This window comes from Anomaloglossus baeobatrachus, chromosome 10 (genome assembly GCF_048569485.1).
Source record: "Anomaloglossus baeobatrachus isolate aAnoBae1 chromosome 10, aAnoBae1.hap1, whole genome shotgun sequence".
In the NCBI taxonomy this organism is placed as follows: Eukaryota; Metazoa; Chordata; class Amphibia; order Anura; family Aromobatidae; genus Anomaloglossus; species Anomaloglossus baeobatrachus.
This window is the reverse complement of record NC_134362.1, coordinates 110,155,549-110,173,198: the sequence shown is the minus strand read 5'-3', so window position 1 is coordinate 110,173,198 and position 17,650 is coordinate 110,155,549. Positions and strand designations below refer to the sequence as shown.

Genomic DNA, 17,650 nt, shown 5'->3' with positions numbered 1-17,650 from the left:
AGTTATTAGATATATGAAACTGAAATAGCTGTTGCAAAAACCCAAATTGTTATAAAGAAAAAAGGTTAACATTAATAGGGGTGCCCAAACTTTTTCATATGACTGTATATGGTGCCAATAATAGCTGCCATGCTTGAGGAAACTTTAGCTAAGTGGCCCTAAAACAGGACTTGTCCAGTCTCCTGACATGTAAATTCTTCTTTTCCCCATAAAATTATAATTTAAGATCACCTTTACTTTTACACCATTCCTGTTTATATGTCTGCATTGTATCTGATTTGTACATGCAATAAAAATTCATGCTGCTTTACAGGAGGAACCAGCATTTGACAGTAGGCGATATTCCAAACAGGTAACCTGTCGTGTGGATGTGACAAAATCTTAGAGGGGGTTGTCTCAACTTGGTGTCCTATACTCTAGTATGGCATATAGAGAGATTATATTACAGACTGTGTGGATAATGCCCCTGGAAAAAAACCCTGCACCTAGCACCGTAAGGCAGCTATACATCAGTATATTTATCACATTTCGGACTCGCAATTAACAATGTTATGTGGGTTTCATTAGCAAATGCAGCCAGACATGACGATTTCACAGTCAGTAACGATCCTGCAGTAAGAGGATAGGTGTTTTGTACTTGGCCTCTGGGTTGTTTTTTGGGAGTGTTATGTGTCTGCTCTGTATATTCATAGACTAATATCTCATCTGCTATTTGCTGCCAGGCTTTTTACATCATCCAGTGTTCGCTCATTTTCTCCCTACTATAATGGTATATACACATGTGTTTTGTTAGGCAGATCCACTCTGAAACTGAAAAAGAACCCAACAAATGCTCAGAAGAATGAACATTATACATCTCCATGTAAAAAAAAAAAAAAAGTCTTACTGATCATATGTTCAGCTTTTTTGAGCGTCTTTTAATTGCGGAGGGTTTCCAAAGACATCAAGCTGTTAAAAGAAGTGACCTGACCATTGTTCAGACATTTTTCTTACTAAAGACACTATACTTTACTTTATATTAGAAGCCAATGAGATGGCTCAAAATGCGCCTGTAAGAAACACTTTCAGCTTTTCTTCTCAAATCACTTGTGGTTTCCTAATTGTTGACTGGAGCTAAAAAAAGCCCTCCATCCTGAATAAGCGAATAAAAATGATGCCACAAAAGCTCACGTTAACACTCAGGATATTGCTCCCCAAAAACAGTTAAAGGGAACCTATCATCAGAAATTTGGCTTTCAACCTAAATGTTTCCCCCTCTGGAGCTCCTGGGCTGCATTCTAGTAAGGTTTCCATACTTTTTGTGCCCCCTTTTAAACCAAAATAAATACTTTATAAAACTGTACCTTTCGGTTTGAAAATCTTGTAAATCGTCCATGGGGGCGGGCCCTGTGGCGTCCGTTGCTGTATCTTACGCCGTCCCCCATGCTTCAAATCATCCCTCAGGATGCCGCCCACTGCGCCCGAGGTCCCGTGCACGCCGGGACACCTGGTGACGTGGTCGCAGGCACGAGAGTATGGGCGGCGCTGTGATTGCATCGCAAGTGCGCGCCCATACTCTCGTGGGCGCGCTCTCCCCTCTGTACGTCGCTCAGATCCACCGCTTCTCCTGTAGTGGCCTGCTCCGCTCCTCCCATCTATTTCCTGCTGCAGGGTACGATGGGAAGGATGTGACGTCGGGCTGGCCCAGAACGCTGGAGGCAGTGGGGGAAAGGGCGGGCACGAGAGTATGGGCAGGCACTTGCGATGCAATCACAGCGCCGCCCATACTCTCATGCTTGCGACCACGTCACTAGGTGTCCCGGCGTGCACGGGACCTTGGGCGCAGTGGGCGGCATCCTGAGGGATGATTTGAAGCATGGGGGACGGCGTAAGATACAGCAACGGACGCCACACGGCCCGCCCCCATGGACGATTTACAAGATTTTCAAACCGAAAGGTACAGTTTTATATAGTATTTATTTTGGTTTAAAAGGGAGCACAAAAAGTATAGAAACCTTACTAAAATGCAGCCCACGAGCTGCAGAGGGGGAAACCTGTAGGTTGAAAGCTAAATTTCTGATGACAGGTTCCCTTTAAGGTGCTTACACACTTCCTTTGTTCCCCTGTTCAGTGGTCCCATCAAGGGTTATGTCTGAATTCCCCGTGAAAAAAGTATTCGGACAAATGTGCCAATGGGGCCATTGACTGACTATAATGGTGCAAACCGAGTAGCCATGTGCAGTCTTCTACATCTGGGTGTCTGCCTCCAGTAGGCTTATACGCCTTGAAATGGTGCATGACAGAGCACATGGCGACTCGGTCTGCACCATTATAGTCAACTGACATATTTGCCATCATTACAAATATGAGAGTGATAGTTCACTCACTGAATGTGATGGGGTTTACTCACTTGGCTTGCTTCACCGAGGTAGCACACAGGAAGTGTTTACATCCTGCCAGTTTATTTACACATCATAAACCGCACTTAAACACACACAGATTTCAAGTCCGTTACATTCACAGTGCACCCACACAGACTCAGACACACTGCTCCAGTAATACAATACACAAACGGAATTCAAGTCCGAATCATTTGCAGTTAGGTCAGTAAACACACTCCTCTGCATGAGGTTGTCTCCAGGAAGCATATCAGCTTCCGTACACTCACTGACCCCGGCCAGTATACGCACCCCTCTCCAGAGGTACCTTTCAGAGAAGCTTCAAACCTCTTTCCACGGTCCTGGTCAGGATGAGCCAATCCTTCCTTCTCAAAGTGAACTCTTTCCTGGAGATATCCCAGTCCCGTCACCCTGGCTCTCACCGACTGACTTTGGTCAGCACGCACATCTGCATGGGGTTCTTTCTTGAAGGCATAAAATATATAGAGAAAAGAAACGGGTTTTACGTCGCGCTAAAAACCACAGATGCCGTAGATAAAAAGACTTCCTTTTTATTTTTACAAGTCTACGCGTTTCAGAGACATCTCCGTCTCCTTCATCAGGAAAAAAGAAATCATGCTCACTTAGCAGCCCTCACACACTGAACACATGCTAAAGAGTCTCCATCTTAACAGGTGAGGCACACCCATGGGTGGAGATCTGTGGATAGCCAGACCCGCACATCCCTCCAGCTATTCGTACAACCTAGCCCTGATGCGCCCTAGCAAGCTTTGTGGCACTAAAAGTATCAGAACGAACATCCAGGTTTACACAACATCTGTGATACATACCAGTCGTCCTGTTACAGTATATCAAATTTTTGCTCAGTATATCTATTATAGAGGAAAGGAAAAATATGAGGATACTACCAAGTAATATGTTCCTTTTTATTCAGACATGGTTAAAAACAGCCTTCTTGGCTTGTGGAAGCTGTTCCACAGATTCAGACATGGTTATCTATGTCTATTATAGTTGTATACAGTGTGCCACCCATATCCTGTCCACCGCCATTAACTTGAGAACGGCGGCAGCTATAGGCATAGAAGTGGTGTCTAGGTATAGTAAAGTAGCCATGCGCTACACAATGAAACCACCTACAGCGCCACCTGGTGGAAAACAATGGAGTTAGAATTTTTATCTTGTAAACGGAACGAGATAGAGAAAAAAGTGAATTAAAAAATTGTAGGGCATCATCAATTCAATACGAATCGACACCTTACATACAGAAATGCTATGATATGAAACCCATGACCCCCTCCACCCCCCAAAACATTGAATGCTGGTCACGCATATGGCGCTCATTTAACTTTGATGCTCAAAGTGGCCACCGTCAGATGCAATACACATCTGGACTCTGGACAGCATACTGTATCTTGCTGCACGTTGTGTAATATGGTAGGAGACACGTTTGCACAAGCATCTGTGATATGTCGTCGTAGGTCCTGCAATGTTGGTGGAGGGGTCGCATCCACCTGCTCTTTGATGTGACCTCACAGAAAGAAGTCCAATGGGGTCAGGTCAGGTGAGCATGGAGGCCACTCTACGCAGCCACCATACCCAATGACTTGTAGGAAGGTCTCCATGAGGTATCGCTTCACGTCCGCCGGCTTGTGAGTTTTACACGTTCTAATCATAGCATTTCTGTATGCAAGGTGTCGATTCTTATAGAATTGATGATGCCCTACAACTTTAATTCACTCTTTTTTCTCTATCTCATTCCATTTTCGAGATAAAAATGCTAACTCCGTTGTTTTCCACCAGGTGGCGCTATAGGTGGTTTCATTGCGTAGCGCGTGGCTACTTTACTATACCTAGACACCACTTCTATGCCTATAGCTGCTGCCGTTCTCATATTAATGGCGGTGGACAGGATATGGGTGGACACACTGTATGTTTGCTCAGTACGTACACTGGACAAAAATATAAACGCAACGGTTTTGTTTTTGCTCCATTATTCAGGAGCTGAACTCAAAGATCCAAGACTTTCTTTGTACACAAAAGGGCTTATTTTCTCAAATATTGTTCACAAATTTGCCTAAATCTCTGTTAGTGAGCTCTTCTCCATCTACCTCACAGGGAATGCATTTAAGATGCTGATTCAACATCATGATTATTGCACAGGTGTGCCTTAGGCTGGCCACAATAAAAGGCAACTTTAAAATGTGCAGTTTTACACAGGGCTGTGGAGTCTGAGTGGGAGTCGTGGAGTCGGAGCTCATTTTGGTGGAGTCGGTATAAAATGCACCGACTACGACTCCTAAAATATATAATAAATTGGCGACACTAGTGCAATGCAGAGTGTGATGAAAATTTTTTCATAGGAATTTGGGAAACTTATGAAATGTCCTATAAATGTCTGTTCTATTCCTGATCTAAGGCTGCATTCACACAGCGTTTTTGCTGCGTTTTTTGAGGATACATTTTTCAGCTGCAAAAGCAGATCAGCTTTTTAAAAACCGCATCACCTGAAATGTTTTTGAGCTCATAAATAATGCTTTCAATAGCAAAAGCAGATTAGAAAAACACCACACAAACTGACTGCTCATTCTTTGTGAGGATCCTCACTAAACGCTGTGTCTGAATGTCCTATCTTGAAACCCATTGCCTTTGCTGGATGCCAGAGTCACTGCATTTCACTGAATTATTTTGCCATCAATGTTCGATATGTTTGTTACAAGAAAGAAATTGTTAGTAAGACACTGGCAGTAAAAGATACTAAAGCTCATCACACCGGCCAGTTTCTCCAGGCCTTAGTGGAAAAAGTTCTGCAAGTTAGGAACGCAAAAAAGAACAGGTTCTTGCTATTGTAACGGACAATGCTTCAAACATAAGTACAATTAAACTGATGAATGAGAGGAATGAACAACAGCTAGAAGAAAATTTAGGATTTAGTATGTGTGAGATGGAAGGCCACAGTGCTGTTCATGTAACTGAGGAACAAACAGATATTACAACAGAAGAACAGCAAAATGATACTTTAGAATTAGATGATCTTGTTGAAGCTGCTTCAAAACACTTTCATATTCATCACATGCGCTGTGTTGTGCACACGCTGCAGCTGGCAATAAAAGAGAGTGTGCAAGAGGGACCCCGGTTTCACACATCCGTCTTTTCGCCAGTTTGGCGGATGCGGCGCACTCCAGTACAGTGTATACAGTATAGTGGCAGCACGACAAACGACGGTCACATGCTTTCATGTGACTGCAGCATGTGACCCGGAAGTTGTGGCGCTGCCACTGTACTGTATCGTACTGTACTAGCGTGCGCCACATCCGCCAAACCAGCGAAAATCCGGACGTGTGAAACTGGGCGGACATGCTAGAAATCTGATTAGAAAAGTGAGGAAGTTGGTTATTGCCGCCAGAACCCCTAAAATTGATTCCATCTTGAAGAGACGTGCTGGAAAAGGGGCAATTGTTGATCAAGCCACTCGGTGAGGCAGCACTTATTTAATGACTGAGCGATTGCTTGAACTAAAATAATTTCTTATAGATATGATGAACCCTCGAGTAACCTTAAATGAAGGTCAATAGACACAGGTGGCTGAATTGAAGGAATTGCTTAATCCCCCATTTACCGTGACTAAAAAATTACAAGCTGAGGATTTAACTCCTGGCATTTTCATAAGGGAGTGGAAGAACTTGCTATTTTGCCTGTCCCAAAGAGGAGATTTAATCGCAGATGGCATTTCTGCTTCAATGAAACGGAGAGAGACACAGCTATTGGAAAATAAAATTCTTCTGGCTGCTGTTTATGTGGACCCAAGTCATCGTATACTGCTTGATGATCAACAGCTTACTAAAGGAAAAGAATCTTTGAGTGAGGTAGCAGTTAGGATGAGCGGCTACAGGACTGCCAGGCACAAGAGGACTTGGGGCCTGACAGTGCTACTGCTGCCATATGTCATCCTCATCAGATGAGGAGTTTAACTTTGACAAGTATTTGGATGACATGGAGCAGCAAAGTGTTGCCGCAAGGAAAAAGATTTAACTCAGTCTCCTATAGTAGCAGATTGACCATATTTCAGCAAAATTTTTCACTTGCTCTCAAAGAAATAGAAAATTTCAACCGTTCATCAAAACTGACTCTGCATGAGGCAATTCCTTTATACCCGGAAATTGTTAGAGATGTTGCCCATGTGGTTACGGCTTTGCCTCCAACCCAAGTTAGTGTAGAGAGGTTGTTCTCTAGCCTTAAAATTTATTAGGTCAGATTTGAGGTCATCTATGAAGGAGGATCTGATGGAAGCAATTCTATTTCTTACAACAAATTCATAGACTGCACAAATGTTATTTAGCCTGTTTTTGTTGAAAACTGTTTTTTGCCACTTACATAGTGTACTACATAGTTTATTATATAGTGTTATATATAACACTACGTAAGTGGAAAAAAACAGTTTTCAACAAAAAACATTCTAAATAATAACATTTAGTATATTGCTTATATTTAAGTGAAAAATATATTGTAGTACAATGTGAACATCAGACATTTAATCATTTTTATGATACAATAATCAAGATATTTAGATAGAACATAAAATATATTTATTGGAATTCAACTTTAGAACACAAAAACTGTAATATTACATATTTAACATATTTACAATTTATTACAGTTTTTTGTGTTCTAAAGTTGTATTCCAATAAATATATTTTATGTTCTATCTAAATATCTTGATTATTGTATCATAAAAAATATTAAATGTCTGATGTTCACATTGTACTACAATACATTTTTCACTTCACTATAAGCAATATATGTGAGAGTCGGAGTCTGAGTTGGTGCAAGGGAAATTGAGGAGTCTGAGTCGAAGGTTTGGCTTACCGACTCCACAACCCTGGTTTTACAGTATTAGAAATGTCCATGGGGGTCAGGAAACCAGTTAGTATTTGTTGTGTCCACCATCTGCCAGTCTGCCATCTGCAGTGAAATGGGATTCATCTGTGAAGAGAACACCTGTCCAACATGCCAGACGCCATCAAATGTGAGCCTTTGCCCACTCAAGTCGGTTACAACGACAATGAACTGCAGTCAGGAGGAGACCCAGATGAGGAAGACTGGCAGCAGACGAGCTTTCCTGAGACAGATTCTGACGGTTTGTGCAGAAATTCTTTGGTTATGCAAAGCGATTGTTACAGCAGCTGTCTGGGTGGCTGGTCTCGGACAATCTTGGAGGTGAAGATGCTTGATGCTGAGGTTCCAGGCTGGTGTGGTTACATGTTGTCTGCAGTTATGAGGCCAGTTGAATGTACTGCCAAATTCTCTGAAACACCTTTGGAGATGGCTTATGGTAGATAAATGAACATTCATTTCATGGGCAACAGATCTGGTGGACATTCCTACAGTCAGCATGCCAATTGCACTCTCCCTAAAACTTGCGACATCTGTGGCATTGTGCTGTTTGATAATACTGCACATTTTAGAGTGGCCGTTTATTGTGGCCAGCCAAATGCACACCTGTGCAATAATCATGCTGTCTAATCAGCATCTTGGTATGGCACACCTGTGAGGTGGATGTATTGTCTCGGCAAAGAAGTGATCACTAACACAGATTTAGACACATTTGTGAACAATATTTGACAGAAATGGCCTTTGGTGTAGATAGAAAAAGATGTAGATCTTTGATTTCAGCTCATGAAAAATGGAAGCAAACACAAGTGTTGCATTGATATTTTTGATCTATCTATCTTGCACACAAAGGTACATATCTGCTGGAAGACAAAAATAAAGTGCCAACACATGGCATTCAGATAATCTCACTATTACATCTAGTGTATTAGCTGTTTTTCTAAAACAATGCAATATGCAAAGTCTTATTACTCTAGTCAATTCAAGTAGATAAGCTGAGTATAGAAAATGCACAACAGTAGACTTGTATGAGCAGAACACATTGATTGCAGCTGTGACTGTGGGGCAGGGGCTTTGTTAAAATAAATTTTAATCCATTTTTTTTTTGTGCAGACCAAGTCTGGACGGTTCTATAGGACTAAACGTGATCATATGATGTGCAAAGCTTTTTCGCTGGGAATTGCATATTCTTCCACCATTGGAGGAATGGCCACACTGACGGGGACTTCCACAAATCTCATATTTATTGAGCAATTTGAAACGTGAGTGATTTTTAATATATGCCACATTTCGTATATTATTCATGTACACATTAGCAGTGTTTGTCAGTGGCACAGTCCATCTTTCTGTTAGACACACAGTTAGAATTAAAGGTATTAACGCACATTTTTCCTGTGGTGTGTGAAGGCGACGTGTCTTTTCTCTGCACATGCACGGGATGCGTGCACTTTGGTGCACCCTACTGACGTGCATTCTGGTGATATTGACCTGTAACTATATTTTACTTTCGGGGAAAGACCAGAGGAGGTGGCGTGGAGGGATGGGCTGTTTGTCAGGTACTGCATTTAAAATGCAGTCTGACCTCTAGCAGTCAGGCGGTGTCCCTCTTAGGCCCCCTTCACACACATCCGTGTCTCCGGTATGTGTGGTATCCGTTTCTACCGGAGACACAGGTACACGTAGTCCCATTAAATTCAATGGGTTTGTTTACAAATCCGTGTTTTGACATGGTCCGTGTGGAGCACACACGTTTCAATGTGCTCTACATGGCGACATGTCTGTTTTTGACCGGCTGCACGGATGTCACATGGACCGCACACTGATGTGATTTGTGTGACATGAGTGAGACACGTACCGGAGGACACCCTTTTATACTTGCCTCTCCAGCACTGCTGGTGCTTTCGGGTCCCGCTGATTATGCCTCATGAATATTCGCTGCACTGACTTTGGACCCGGAAGCAAGTGTGACAGCACGAAGCCACAGATCCAATGATGTGGATCCTGACAAGGAAGAGGGATCCATCACTTCCAGAGGAAACATTTTGGGTGACCTGGTTCTTCCTCCTAATTCGGTAGCCTGATTACATCTTCTGGAAAGTTCACTTTTGTAATAGGGAACTTTTCTTATTGTTTTGGCTAGGAAAGATCCAGAAAATGTGTAGCCAAGATGAAGAATAATGAATAAGTAAAATAGGGTTAGCGAGTTCCTGGCCTAAAAATACTATATCAGTCTTGTATTGAACAGACTGTGAGGAATCTCCTAGCTTTGCCTCAGATCTAAGGTCCATCATGAGGGCAGAGGTCAAGAACTCCTTAAAATCTCTCTCCCAGACTAATGAGGAAGGTATTAAAAAATAATCAGGAAAACCAGGAAATCGTTCCCTCTGTCAGACATGTTTGACAGGTCAGAGGGTGAATGTGTACACTACAGTTCAAAAGTTTGGGGTCACCCAGATAATTTTCTTTTCCATGAAAAATCATACTTTTATTTATCAAATGAGTTGCATAATGAATAAAAAATACAGTCCAGACATTGACTAGGTTAGAAATAATTGTTTAACTTGAAATAATAACTTTCTCTTTCAAACTTTGCTTTTGTCAAAGAACGCTCCCTTTGCAGCAATTTCAGCTTTGCAGACCTTTGACATTCTAGCTGTTAACTTGCGGAGGTAATCTGAAGACATTTCACCCCATGCTTCCAGAAGCCCCTCCCACATGTTGGATTGGCTTGTTGGGCACTTTTTGCGTACCATACGGTGAAGCTGCTCCCACAACAGCTCAATAGGGTTGACATCTGGTGACTGGGCTGGCCACTCCATTACAGATAGCATACCAGCTGCCTGCTTCTTCCCTAAAATAGTTCATGCATAATTTGGAGGTGTGCTTTGGGTCATTGTCCTTTGTAGGATGAAATTGGCTCCAATCAAGCACTGTCCACAGGGTATGGCATGGTGTTGCCAAATGGAGTGATAGCTTTTCTTATTCAAAATACCTTTTTACCTTGTACAAATGTCCCAATTTCCCAGCATCAAAGCAACCCCAGAACATCACATTACCTCCACCATGCATGCTTGACAGATAGCGTCATGCACTCTTCCAGCATCTTTTCAGCTGTTCTGCATCTCACAAATGTTCTTTTGTGTGATCCAAACACCTCAAACTTAGATTCGTCTGTCCATAACATTCTTTTCCAATCTTCCTCTGTCCAATATCTGTGTTCTTTTGCCCATATTAATCTGTTCCTTTTATTAGCCAGTCTCAGATATGGCTATTTCTTTGCCACTCTGCTCTGAAGGCCAGCATCTCGGAGTCGCCTCTTCACTGTGGACGTTGACACTGGCGTTTTGCGGGTAGTATTTAATGAAGCTAGCAGTTGAGGACCTGTGAGGCATCGATTTCTCAAACTAGAGAATCTAATGTACTTATCTTGTTGCTCAGTTGTGCAGCGGGGCCTCCCACTTCTCTTTCTACTCTGGTTAGAGCCTGTTTGTGCTCTCCTCTGAAGGGAGTAGTACACACTGTTGTAGGAAATCTTCAGTTTCTTGGTAATTTCTCACATGAAATATCCTTCATTTCTAAGAACAAGAATACACTGTCGAGTTTCACATGAAAGTTCTCTTTTTCTGGCCATTTTGAGAGTTTACTGAAACCAACAAATGTAAATCTCCAGATTCTCAACTAGCTCAAAGGAAGGTCCGTTTTATAACTTCTCTAATCAGCAAAACTGTTTTCAGCTGTGCTAACATACTTGCACAAGGTGTTTCAAGTGATTTCTAAAACAGTTAGCAAACAGTGTACCATTAGAACACTGGATTTGTGGTTGTTGGAAATGGGCCTTTATACACCTATGTAGATATTGCATTAAAAACCAGGCGCTTGAAGCTAGAATACTCATTTACCACATTAACAATTTATAAAGTGTATTTCTGTTTAATGTTAGCTTCATTGAAAAAAAAATGTGCTTTTCTTTCAAAAATAAGGAAACATCTAAGTGACCCTAATCTTTTGAACTGTAGTGTATTCATTTTCAGATGGCGAGACGAGAGAACGCTATTGTTTCCCTAATGGGGATACAGACAGTTTGGGTAATGCAGTTAGGTCTATTTTTTTTTTTATTGTTATTTATGCGACATTTCTTATATGGCGCTTTACATGTGAAAAGAGGAGAAATTACAATAATCATAAACAATACAAAGCACAGACAGGTACAGGAGGAGAGAGAGGACGCTGCCCGTGAGTTCTTAGTCTACTAGGGATGGCTGAAGATACAGTAGGTGAGGATGGAGATGGTCATGTGGCGCTATAGCAGACTGAGGGTTACTGCAGGTTGTTGACTTGTCAGAAGAGGTGGGTCTTTAGGTTCCTTTTGAAGCTTTCCAAGGTAAGCGAGAGTCTGATATTGAGGCAAAGAGTTCCAGAGTATTGGGGATGCATGGGTGAAATCTTGAATGCGATTTGTGGGGAGAAGAGATGCGAGGGGAGTTCAAGTAGGAGATCTTGTGAAGATCGGAGGTTATTTTCAGGTAAGTACCTGGAGTCTTGGTCACAGATGTACGGAGGAGACAGGTTGTGGATGGCTTTGTACGTCCTGGGTAGGATTTTGAACTGGAGTCGTTGGGCAATGGGAAGCCTTTCAAAGGATTGGTAGAGAGAAGAGGTCGGGGAGAAGCGAGGGAACAGGTGGATTAATTAAACAGAATAGTTTAGAATAGATTGTAGGGGTGCGAGAGTGTTAGAAGGGAGGCCACAGAGCAGGGGGTTGCAATAATCCAGGTGGGAGATAAGGGCATGCACTAGTGTTTTTGCAGCTTCTTGGTTAAGAAACGTACAAATCCAGGAAATGTTTTTCAATTGAGTCAGCAGGAGGTGAAGAGGGCTTGGATGTTTTGGCACGAAGGAGAGAGCAGAGATAAGGGTTACCCCCAGGCAGCAAGTGCGTGGGACTGGGGAGAGTGAGCAGCCATCAACTTTGATGGAAAGGTCTGTTGGAGGGGGTTGAGTGAGGAGAAGAAAAGATAATGAATTCTGTTTTGTCCATGTTAAGGTTTAGAAATCAAGCAGAAAAAAAAGATGAAATAACAAACAGCCATTGTGGGATTCACGATAGTAAGGAGGTGATGTCCAGTCCAGAGAGGTAGATCTGCTTATCAGCATAGAAATGATACTGAAAGCCATGGTCCCATGCCGAAGGTGTACATGGAGAACAGCAGTGGTCCAAGAACTGAACCTTGGGGGACACCGACAGATAAAGGGCGACATGAAGAAGTGGCGTGAGAGTGGGAGACGATGAAAGTTTGGTCGGTTAGGTATGAGTAGATCAAAGATGGGGCCAAGTCTATGATGCCCAGAGATGAAAGAATCTGTAGTAGAAGGGAATGGTCCACTATGTCAGAGGCAAAAGACAGGTCCAGGAGGAGGAGGACAGGGTAGTGTCTCTTGACGTTGGCGGTTAGTAGGTCATTGGGGACTTTAGTTAATTCAGTTTCAGTGGAATGATGCAGTCAGAAGCCAGATTGTAGCCGGTCAAAGAGGGAGCAGGAATAGAGGAAGGAGGACAGTTCAAGATGGACATGCTGTTCCTTTAGTTTTGAGGCATAAGGGAGAAGTGTATTGGAGCGATAGCTTGACATAGAGGATGGGTCAAGGGATATCTTTTTGAGGAAGCGTGTCATCGAGGCATGTTTAACGATTAACTGGAATACACCAGTTGTTAGTAACAGGTTGAGTAAATGGGTTAGGGTTGGGATGAAGACTGTGGCGAGATTGAGGGTGAGCTGGAACAGGAGCTGGTCAAGTGGAGAGGTGGTTAAATATGATCTTGAGAGTAGAGAGGAAAGCTGGTATGTCATGGTGGAGAAACTGAATTTGGAGGAAGATGGCGGAGTAGTTTGGAGGAAGATGGCAGAGTAGTTATGAGTAGGGGCTGTTGGTATTGTGGGCCAAAACGTACTCTGATGTTGTCAGTCTTCTGCTTGAAGAAAAAAAGCAAAGTCTTCAGTTGAAATGAGAGGAGAGGAAGGAGGCGCCTGGGTGGGGTGGGGAAGATTGTGAGAGAGGCTGGAGATAAGAAGTAAGTTTGTTTTGAGCAGAGAGTGCGGACTTGAAAGTGGCGAGGGACTATTTTCATGTGATGAAGTGCTCATTGGAAGGCTGTCTTGGTTCTTTAGCCTGTCTCGTGTGCCAAGGTTGCCTGTTGATCGTGCAGGTGTTAGTGTATGTGAGGAGGGCAGCCGATTCGGGAGCTGCAGAGATTGTGGTATTATATAAAGTGGCAGCAGCAACTGCATCGTGTAAAGATACTATGTCTGCAAGAGGGAGAAGGGACTGAAAAAGTAAGTGTAAATCAAGGTGTATGAGATTTCTGCGAGGTTGTGAAAGTTTATGGAGCGGCAGTTGTGTACTTTGAGAAGAGAAGAGAATGTAACTAAGTTGGTTAGTTGAAAAGAAAACCCACAACACGGTCCAGGAAATTATGTGCAGGGTCCTAGATCAGAAGAAACGAAGGGCCTTACCTGTTGGCAAAAAAATTTGAAACCCTGATGAATAGAAAATGAAGAAGCCTGAGAAAAGGGGTCCCTGCCAACAACATCATTCAGGAATAAAGTACCAAAATTGGATGGGGCCATTCCAAGGCATCCAAAAGGTTTTCATTGCTTTTTGAGAATAAATGGGTTTATGGGATCCCCTAGATAGGAAGACAGATGGCGTTCTTAGGGATATGTGGGAATCTTCAGCAGGGGCCCTGAAGCCAGCCATTTCGGCAACATGCAAGTCCAGATTGGTCATGGTCTGGTTAGAGAATTAATTAAAAAAACAAGGTGACAACTGAGGAAAATATTGAACACCATTCCCTTAACCCCTTAACGACCGCGGGCCGTAAAATTACGTCCTTGCGGTCATAATGTTACTGCCCGCGGTCTGCCGGCAGCATCATGCTGCGATCGGCACACATCTCAGCTGATTTTCACAGCTGAGATGTGTGCCTGCTAGGCACGAGCAGAATCGTTATCTGCTCGTGCCGTTTAACCCCTTATATGGCGCTGTCAATATGTGACGGCGCCATTATAAGCGCGATCGCGGTAAACATTTACTTACCGCCCGATACCGGAAGTCACGTGACTCGATCATGTGACTCCCGATAGTTGTCATGGTAGCACAGGGTCATGTGATGACTCCTGTACTACACCTGACTTGCTTTCACTTTCGCTGTGCCAGCGGCACAGCAAAAGAGAAAGAGAGCGTATCTGCTGTTTACAGCCTTGTAGCTGTGATCAGCAGATACTGCAGAGCGATCGGATTGCTGATCTCAATAGCCCCCTAGGGGGACTAGTAAAATAAAAAAACAACAAAAAAAACCTAAAAGTTCAAATCACCCCCCATTCGCCCCATTGAAAATTAAAGGGTTAAAAAAATATACACACATTTGGTATCGCCGCGTTCAGAAACGCCCGATCTATCAAAATATAAAATCAATTAATCTTATCAGTATACGGCGTAGCGGCAAAAAAATTCCAAACGCCAAAACGATGGTTTTTTGTCGCTACAACTTTTGCGCAAAATGCAATAAGAGGCGATCAAAACGTAGCATCTGCGCAAAAATGGTACCGTTAAAAACGTCAGCTCGAGACGCAAAAAATAAGCCATCATTGAGCCATAGATCCCGAAAAATGAGAACGCTACGGGTCACGGAATATGGCGTAAAACGTGTGCCACTTTTTTCTGACAAACGTCCGATTTTTTTTTAACCCTTATATAAAAGTAAACCTATACATGTTTGGTGTCTACGAACTCGCACTGACCTGAGGCATCACACCCACACATCAGTTTTACCATATAGTGAACACAGTGAATAAAATATCTCAAAAACCATAGTGCTATCGCACTTTTTTTTGCAATTTTTCTGCATTTGGATTTTTTTGCCGTTTTCTACTACACTATATGGTAAAACTGATGGTTTCATTTAAAAGTACAGCTCGTTCCGCAAAAAATGAGCCCTCACATGACCATATTGACTGAAAAATAAAAGTTACATCTCTCAGAAAAAGAATGGCGAAAAAAAAAACGGATAGCGAAAAATCGGCCGGTCGTGAAGGGGTTAAAGGGAAGGTTTTTTATTTTTCTATTAATAATAGTGATTATGAAATCAAGTATTTTTAATACAAAAATAAAATCACTGCTTATTTAGTTTTTATTTAATTCTAGTTTTACTGAAGGCACTGGGGGCTGCCATGTTGGATTTGCTGTGTGTAACGACAGCTAGTCACCTCCTTTATGGCAGCCCCCTGTGCATAGAGAACAGTGGTCAGGATCCGACCCCATAGATGAACATAGAGTAGGCGTCTGCTGTGACCTGGACACGCCCCCTGGGCTGTCCAGATCACAGCAGAGGGAGGAGATCAGCGCCGTCTGGAGCTTCCCCCCTGTCACCCACCGGGATGAGTGAATACCGGTACGCAGCGTCTGACTGACTCCCGGAGTAATCTCCAGTAATGCCAGTCCTGGCTGCGGTTACCTGCATTCAACTCCGGAGCTCTCACCTGAGCTCCGGTGTGCAGCCTGAACTGTACCGTGAGTGCCGAGTGATTGATTCCCCGGCGATTGTGGTGCAGTTCATGACAGCTGCAGACATCCCAAGCTGATCTCCGGTGCTCTCACCTGAACTCCGGAGATCAGCCCGGCCTGTCTGCAGCTGATATGAACTGCACCCAATCGCCGGGGAATCAATCACTCGGCACTCGCAGTACAGTCCTGCAACCTCTGAGATCAGTCCAGGCTGCAGGTGAGAGCTCCTTAGCCAGTCCGAAGCTACCGGTACGCTACTCCCCCCCGCCGCCGTCGCTGCTCCACAGCCCCCACCGCTTTGCCCCCGCCACCACCAACCCCCCCACCGCTGCCGCCACTCCCTTACTTGTGTGTGCTCACACCTGGCCTCTCCTCCTAGCAGCTCAGTGGGGCAGCGTGGTATACTGTATATCTCCCTGCTTGTGTCAGTCTGCAGAGCGTTGCTCCTCTTGACACATACACAGGAATAGCCTGCAGAGCGACGCTTCTGATACATGATACAGGAGGAGTGACGCTCTGCAAGCTATATATCCCTATGTATGTGTGGTTTCCACTCACTGACATCAAGCACAGATGATGGGGAATGTTTCCACTTATTCTTTTTGACACACCCAGGTTGGGAGGGGGAGGTGTGACATCACACACAGGAGAGCAGACTCCGCCCACTTTACTGCAGCTGTAATGTGAGCTATTTCTACAGTAGGATTTCTGTACGATTTCAGTAGCTGCTCCCCCTAGTGTTTAAGAGTGAAAAATATCAAACTTTTATTTTTTTTTTTTTAATATTTTTCTTTGTCGCTCCATTGGGAGACCCAGACAATTGGGTGTATAGCTACTGCCTCCGGAGGCCACACAAAGCATTACACTTTAAAAAGTGTAACCCCTCCCCTCTGCCTATACACCCCCCGTGCATCATGGGCCCACCAGTTTTTTAGCTTTGTGTTGAAGGAGGCACACATGCACACAGTGCTCCACATTTTGGTCAGCAGCAGCTGCTGACTATTTCGGATGGAAGAAAAGAGGGCCCTTTACAGGGCCCCCGGCATGCTCCCTTCTCACCCCACTGAGTCGGCGGTGTTGTTAAGGTTGAGGTACCCATTGCGGGTACAGAGGCTGGAGCCCACATGCCGCTTTCCTTCCCCATCCCTTAGGGGCTCTGGGTGAAGTGGGATCCTATCCGGTCATCCAGGCACTGGGACCGGGCTCCCTCCGCAGCCCCTGGTGGTATCTGCCGGACAGGAGACTGAGTATCGTCAGGGACAAGGCCCTGCAACTACAGGTACTCTGTGTCCCCTTTGGGACGGTGCATGGAGCACCTGGGCTTCGGACGCTGCAGCGCATGCAGTGTTGGTTTTTTGTACGGGACTACCGCGCCGACCATGCCTGCTGGCTGGCCGCGGTTTCTACTTTAGTCCCCGGCTTTTGCGGCCTAGTACATTAAACGCCCGCCCACGAGCCTGCCAGTCAGGGGCAAGGGCGGGACGGTCGGCGTGACGCCAACAGTGAGGGCTGGAGCACACATAGCTGTCCTCCTCCCCCCTCACTAATCCCTATGGGGCACCAGATTCCCGCACTTTTGTAAGTCCACCCACGGCTCCCTCCTCCCCTGTGAACGCCGACAGCCATGTTTTAACACATTCTGCCGGTGGAGGACGTCTGCTGCAGCTCTGGGAGACCCGAGGCAGGGAATCTGGTGGCCACACACCGCTGGAGCGGTTGGTAAGCCACACCGGTTACCGGTGCTGGTCCACCTAGGGTGCTGAACTGTATATACATACATTATATTTGTATACTTTTCCGGTTCAGCTGTATTGTTAACTTGT

At 44.2% G+C, this 17,650-nt stretch overlaps 1 protein-coding gene across 1 annotated transcript in view; it reads left to right on the top strand.

Moving 5' to 3' along the window:
* The window catches only part of LOC142254504 (solute carrier family 13 member 1-like), a 244,630-nt gene that overhangs the window by 119,091 nt on the left and 107,889 nt on the right, over positions 1–17,650 (top strand). Inside the window, exons 7-8 of the mRNA XM_075325593.1 lie at positions 314–352; positions 8,379–8,527. Of these exons, the coding sequence (XP_075181708.1) occupies positions 314–352; positions 8,379–8,527 (188 nt within the window). The remainder of the gene's footprint in view (positions 1–313; positions 353–8,378; positions 8,528–17,650) is intronic.